Consider the following 7,166-nt stretch of genomic DNA (forward strand, 5'->3'; position numbering starts at 1 on the left):
GGAAGACGAGCTTCATTCAACTAATGACTCCCTGCGCTAATGCTTGTCTCTCTGTCTCTCCCACAGCAGACTCCAGCTCGTGACGATCCAACACCCGACTACTCACTGTCCTTCACCTACTTCCCGGAGCACCAGAGCACCTCACCTCTAAGAAGAGCACCGTATTCACACCCTGCACTTTGTAAATAAAGCACTCTCCGGGGACTTGTCTGTAAACTTATCCAACTGTGTCAGTGTTTTCCCTCTGCCTCGCTACAACTGGTGGAGAATGCGGGTAATTGCAGAGGAAAAAAATTCAGAAAACAACACTTACCAATAAGGAGAAATAATCGCTGAATTTTTTTCTTTGTGTTACAGACAGGCATCCGCTTTCTCTCTCCCACTCACGCTCTCTTGCTCGGCTGTCATCCTCCTGAGTCATGTCGCTGGAAGAGATAGTACGCCATCTAGCGAAAATTTCAAGAAAGCAACAGGTAATAACAGAACAGCTCACCGCCAGACAAGACCGAATGGAGCAACAGCTCCACCAAGCGGCCGGTCCTAGCCAGTTCCCTGATGTGAGCGCCCATCGTTATATCACCAAACTCAGCTACCTGGATGATACAGATGCTTACCTTCACACTTTTGAAGTGATTGCCAAAAGAGAGAGATGGCCGAAGGAAAGTTGGGCGAGGATGTTGACACCGTTCCTAACTGGAGAAGCTCAACGAGCGTATTTTGCATTGGAGACACCAAAAAATGACGATTATAAAGCATTGAAGAAGGAGATACTCGCCCGAATGGGGCTCTCCACAATCAGCGCAGCACAGCAATTTTCCCTGTGGTCCTATGATGAAAAGCAGCCGGTACGTACCCAAGCAGCTCACCTATCTCGGTTGGGGCAGTTATGGTTGTTAGGAGGAGATCCTTTGGCGATCCAGGTTGCTGAGAAAGTGGTGATCGAAAAAATGAGGAGGGCGTTACCAAGACGACTGCACACACTTACCAGCATGAGGAATCCCGAATCGCTGGCCACCCTGGTGGAGGCGGTGGAGCTGGCAGAAGCTCACGTTGCCAGGGAGACTGGGGAGAGAGCGGCTCTGCCAATCCGAAGGGTAATTGCACCATGGCGACCGGTGGAGGGCACAGCACGGCCAGGCAGCAGACCGGCGGTCCCCAGCCCAGTCGACGAGCCGATGCCCACATCACACTCGACCCAGGCCTGGACAGCAGGGTGCGTGGTACATCGCAACGTCCCTCCCGAAGCTCCCACCTGAAGAATATTTCTAGAGGGGAAAACAAACAGCCACGTTGGATACAGGAAGCGCCATAACCCTAGTACACCCGAAAACATTAAAAAAAAAAAAAAAAAATCACCAAAAAGGAAAAGGGCGAATCCCTATTACGTGTGTGCACGGGGATACCCGCCACGTACCCTCACAGAGAGTGACCATCGCGGCTAAACCGGGCAGCTGGAGCATTGAGGTAGGAGTGGTTCCGGATCTTCCCGTACCCCTCCTTCTGGGCAGAGACTGGCCGGGGTTCGATGATCTCCTCACCCACCATCAGGCTCTATCGGCTCGTCCGAAGAAAAAGAACAAAGGACAGGCTCAGCGGGACCGCCAACCAGCGTTGATGGCCACCGAGAGCGACAGAGGGGTGAGTCATCATCGGCTAACCTATATTTTGATCTGTTCCAACAGATAACTGCAGGAGGCGATTTCAGAAGAGCGCAACGAGAAGACGAAACGCTGAAACACTGCTGGCCACAAGTGAGAATCGTTGACGGTAATGAACGGTTTCCCAGCCCTCACCCCCTCCCGCATTTTATTGTACAAAATGGTCTGCTGTACTGTGTCGCAGAGAGGCGGGGGAAAAAGAAGACACCATTGGTCGTTCCGAGGACCAAGAGGGAGATGGTTCTGGAGCTGGCACATACTCACCCGATGGCTGGACATCTGGGAGCGGCCAACACAGTTAAAAGAATCCGCGATCAGTTTCACTGGCCCGGGCTGGACGGAGAGGTGAAGAGGTATTGTCAGGCATGCAACATCTGCCAAAGAACATCTCCCCAACGACCACCCCCCAGCCCTCTGATACCCTTACCCATCATCGATGTGCCCTTCAACCGCATTGGCATGGACTTGATAGGGCCTTTGCCGAAGTCGGCCCGGGGACATGAGCACATCCTTGTCATCCTCGACTACGCCACAAGATACCCTGAAGCGATTCTCCTGAGGAAAGCCACGTCATTGGCGATCGCAAAGGAGCTGTTTCTGCTATGCAGTCGTGTAGGAATACCAGCGGAGATACTGACCGACCAGGGCACCCCATTCATGTCCCGGTTGATGGCAGACCTCTGCCGCCTCCTCAAGGTAAAGCAAATAAAAACATCTGTTTACCATCCACATACTGACGGCCTTGTAGAGAGGTTCAACAAGACGCTGAAGCAGATGCTCCGCCGGGTGGTGGCAGAGGATGGGCACGACTGGGACCTCATGATCCCGTATGTGTTATTCGGAATCGGAAAAGTTCCCCAGGCATCCACAGGTTTCACCCCCTTTGAACTGCTGTTTGGCCGCCAACCACGTGGGCTATTAAATGTGGCTCGTCAAGCCTGGGAGCTGGAGCCAGACCCCCAGCGGTCAGTAATTGAACACGTACGGGACATGAGAGGACGTATCGAAAAAGTCATGCCCATCATCAAGCAACATCTGACCGAAGCCCAGCGCGCCCAGCAGAGATTATATAACCGGCCCGCCCAACCCAGAGAATTCCACCCAGGGGACAAGGTGATGATTCTCATACCTACCACAACTTCAAAGTTCCTTGCATCCTGGAAGGGACCATATACGGTGGTAGAAAGGGTAGGGCCGGTAAACTATCGAGTCCGTCAGCCGGGACGAAGAAGAGAAGAACAACTGTACCATATCAACTTGATGAAGAAATGGGTTGCAGCTCCAGGTCATCTAGTTGCCTTCTCAGAAGAAACTTCTCCCGTCGTCCATATAGGTGAGCAACTCTCACCGAATCAGAAGGCGGAGCTGCAAGCCTTGGTCGGTCAGCTCAAGGATGTGTTCTCTGAGAAACCGGGCCGAACCACCATCATCCACCATCCACCCCACCTGGCACCATTGTCCGGCAGAGGCCTAATCGAGTACCAGAAGCTCGCCGGCTGGCTATCAACAAGGAGATCCAAAAGATGAGAAAATTAGGAATCATCGAACCATCCCGTAGCCCGTGGTCCAACCCCATAGTGATGGTCCCCAAACCCGACGGCACCCTCCGCTTCTGCAACAACTTCAGGAAGCTCAACGAAATTTCAAAGTTGGACGGGTACCCCATGCCTCGGGTGGACGAGCTGCTGGATAGGCTGGGTGGAGCCCGATTCATATCCACGATCGACCTCACTAAAGGCTACTGGCAGTTACCACTAAGTGAAAGCGCCAAGGAGAAAACCGCCTTCTCCACTCCCGGTGGACACTGGCATTAACGGGTTCTTCCCTTCGGGCTCCACGGGGCCCCAGCCACGTTCCAACGAATGATGAACATCCTGCTGAGGCCCCACCAGCCATATGCAGCAGCATACCTCGACGACCTGATCGTCCACTTCGAGTCATGGGAAGAACATCTATCCCGGTTGCGGAGGGTGCTCCTAGATCTTCGAAGGGCTGGGCTCACAGCTAATCCCAAGAAATGCCACCTGGGTCTAGCAGAAGCCAAGTACCTCGGATTCCACATCGGAAGAGGTCTCATACAGCCACAACAAAGCAAGATCACAGCACTACAAGAAACTCCACAACCCACCACAAAGACCCAGGTACGTGCATTTCTGGGGTTAGCGGGCTACTATAGATGTTTTATACCTAATTTCTCATCCATAGCCAGCCCTCTGACAGACCTGACCAGAAAGGGGCAGCCGGAGAGGATACAATGGAACAGAAAAGCAGATGACGCGTTGATGGGAGATATTCATGGGTGCTTCTGAGTGAAGTGTTCAGCTACGAAATGTTTTAATGTTTGCTTTTGCGCATTTATCTGCGACATGATTTGTGTTAATCACGTGGTTTATACTTAACAAAGGGGAAATCTGGTGCATAAACATCACGTGGTTTATAATAAACCACGTGATTAACACAAATCATGTCGCAGATAAATGCGCAAAAGCAAACATTAAAACATTTCGTAGCTGAACACTTCACTCAGAAGCACCCATGAATATCTCCCATAACGTTAAATCTGCAAATTATTTCTGCATACTTGCTCAAGGCCACTCGCAGATTTGAGGACCGCTTAATATTTCTTCATTCCAACGCTCATGAAGCAACAAACTCCATGCATTCGGTCTTCTCCTGCTGCTCAAAATGCGCACATTTTCATTTCATGCAAAGCATAAATATGTTTTTATTTTATTTATTGAATAACTATTTGTAAAGATAAATTTTCAAAGTGACACAATTAAATTTCCAACCACTTTATCCAACACATAAGCACTTTTCAAATCTTGAAAATAGACTATAACCCATATTAAATTCCGCTTGAGTGCTTATTAAAATTATATTACAGATGACAAAATAAAGATAAAATCTTGATATTGATCTAAGCTTGAACTATACATTATAGGAGTATTATATTCGATATAGGTTCTATAATAATTCATTCAATATTTTTACACAATCGATTATAAACAGCCTATAAAATTTAAACATTATAGTCCTCCGTTGTACACACCTATAACCAATGCCTATTTTTTTCTATGCTTGTTTAACATAGCCTACACAAAACATTTAATAATAAAGCTTAGGCTACTCCCTCACCCTGTTTTCTGTATTATATTTGTATATTTGTCTATATTTGTTGTTTATGCACCAGATTTCCCCTTTGTAAAGATTTCGTGCTACAATGTAGTCTTTACAGAGCAATCAAGACAGTGCTGAGGAAAAAATTTTTAAAAGGATAAATGCTATGACTGTCTTGACAGTTTCTCATGAAAATAATTTTCAACAAAATCACAGTAACGTAACTACGCACGTCTACACAAACATAACGAAATTTACAAATGTTTAACCAATCTGCGCTTCTAAACTATTCCAGTGTGTCATTCATAGTGAATCACTTTCATCACAGAATATGTTTTGAACGAATCTGAACAAATGATTCAGTGACTTGGTATGGAATGGATAGAGACTTGGCGCCACCCACTGGAGTGTTTTTTTTTTATTAAAAATTAGGTAATATTTCAATATTCTATCTCTCTGTCTCTGTCTCTCTCTCTCTCTCTCTCTCTCTCTCGTGTTATTGAAGGCAGGATAGGATAAGTATTTTGTTGAACTGAAATGTTCAGTTACAGCTATAACATATGGATATTATGTAATGTAAGTCAGTAAAAAAAAAAAAAAAAAATATATATATATATATATATATATATATATATATATATATATATATATATATATATATATATATATATATATTAATATTTATGTATGTGTATATATATATAAATCAATCGATTACTCATTTTTCAAACCTGTGGATTAATCGAAATGAAGAATCGTCAGAAATGTCCATTCCAATGTGTTAAAGGTCTGTTATTGTAAACATTTCAAGTCACATTTCAAGGCTGGGTCAGATGTCGTTTCTGTGTGGAGTTTGCATGTTCTCCCTGTGTTCACATGGGTTTCCTCCAGGTGTTCCGGTTTCCCCCACAAATCCAAAGACATACAGTATAGGTGAATTGGGGAAGCTAAATTGTCCATAGTGTATGTGTGTGAATGAGTGTGTATGGATGTTTCCTAGTGATGGGTTGCAGCTGGAAGAGCCTCTGCTGCATAAAAATTATGCTGGATAAGTTGCCGGTTCATTCCGCTATAGCAGGGGTGTCAAACTCAATTCCTGGAGGGCCGAAGCCCTGCACAGTTTAGTTCCAACCACGCTCCAACACACTTACCTGTAGGGTTCAAACAAGCCTGAAGGACTAAATTAGTTTGATCAGGTGTGTTTAATTAGGGTTGGAACTAAACTGTGTAGAGCTGCGGCCCTTTTGGAACTGAGTTTGACACCTGTGCGCTATGGCCACCCCAGATAAATAAAGTGACTAAGCCAAAAAGAAAATGAATGGATGAATGAATGATATGAGGAAGACAATGCACTGTTATCTTAGTTTTGATTATTTAAGTTGTGCCTTAATACAGATAGACTCCCCAAAAAACATTGAATACAGTTTATTTAATTTGTATTTTTGCTCTACTGCATTTAACAGTGCTTTTATTTGGTAAAGCAGTGACCAAAAATACCAATCTAAGGTTAAAACAACTATTCATTCTAATTAAACAGAGCCATTCATTTCATGTCGTTAAACAACACTAAATATTTGAAATAATACAATCAGTTTTTATATAATGCATAATTACAATTTTAAAAAGTGTTTTACTTGTGCACATGGGAAAGAGTGCTAAACAAATAACTCACCTGTGTCGCTGCAACAATTGTTTTCCTTCAAACTGAGGCGATACTACAAGAACTTTAAAACTTGCAGCACATCTACTTGGAGACGTGTCTTCTACATCCTGAAAAAAAACGCAAGCAAGTAACTCTTACACAAGGCACAAGATTACTTAACTGCTAATGTACAGTATATAATTGCTAACAATGAAAAAATCCACTGTTGTCTTTCCATTCATACAGCTACATACTGATACTTATATGATTTGCAACTAAAATTACTAAATTCATCTAGAGGTGCAGTTATAGTTACATACCACGTGTATCGCACCAATCTCCGCGATCAGTTTCTTACGAATCAAATCTGGGGTAACTGACATATTTCCCGGGATAGAGTATAAGCTTTGAAGAAGGTGGATTATTAATTATTAATTATTAACAAAGTAGACACAGTTGCTGTTTTTTTCTTTTCCTGTTCTTTTTCTTCTTTAGTTATTACCGGCAGCTGGCATCCTGTTTGTTGCATTACTGCCCCCTTCTGTACGATTTTCCTTTTTTTACTTTATATTCTTTTTTGGTCCTGTTTGCCTTAGGAAATTCATCAATCACTTCCTTCCATGTCTGTTCTTCTGCACATTCTACTATACTTTTAATACTCATTTCTGTGTTTCCTAAACTTATCAGCTGATTTATCTTCTTTTATAAATTTACTGCATGATATAAATACATGTTCCACTGTTTTT

At 44.3% G+C, this 7,166-nt stretch overlaps 2 protein-coding genes across 2 annotated transcripts in view; one reads left to right on the forward strand and one right to left on the reverse strand.

Annotated features, from left to right (window-relative positions):
- Window positions 1–1,333, forward strand: part of LOC137489863 (uncharacterized) — an 86,678-nt gene extending 85,345 nt beyond the window's left edge. The window contains exons 4-5 of the mRNA XM_087261996.1: window positions 67–274; window positions 358–1,333. Coding sequence (XP_087118122.1) covers window positions 420–1,256 — 837 coding nt within the window. The 5' untranslated portion in view covers window positions 67–274; window positions 358–419 and the 3' untranslated portion in view covers window positions 1,257–1,333. The remainder of the gene's footprint in view (window positions 1–66; window positions 275–357) is intronic.
- Window positions 1–6,960, reverse strand: part of zgc:112271 — a 31,311-nt gene extending 24,351 nt beyond the window's left edge. The window contains exons 1-2 of the mRNA NM_001243171.1: window positions 6,741–6,960; window positions 6,451–6,548 (exon numbers count right to left, since the gene is read on the reverse strand). Coding sequence (NP_001230100.1) covers window positions 6,451–6,548; window positions 6,741–6,803 — 161 coding nt within the window. The 5' untranslated portion in view covers window positions 6,804–6,960. The remainder of the gene's footprint in view (window positions 1–6,450; window positions 6,549–6,740) is intronic.
- Between the last annotated feature and the right edge of the window lie 206 nt (window positions 6,961–7,166).

Source organism: Danio rerio, chromosome 7 (genome assembly GCF_052040795.2).
Source record: "Danio rerio strain M-AB ecotype USA chromosome 7, GRCz13ab, whole genome shotgun sequence".
Taxonomy (NCBI): Eukaryota; Metazoa; Chordata; class Actinopteri; order Cypriniformes; family Danionidae; genus Danio; species Danio rerio.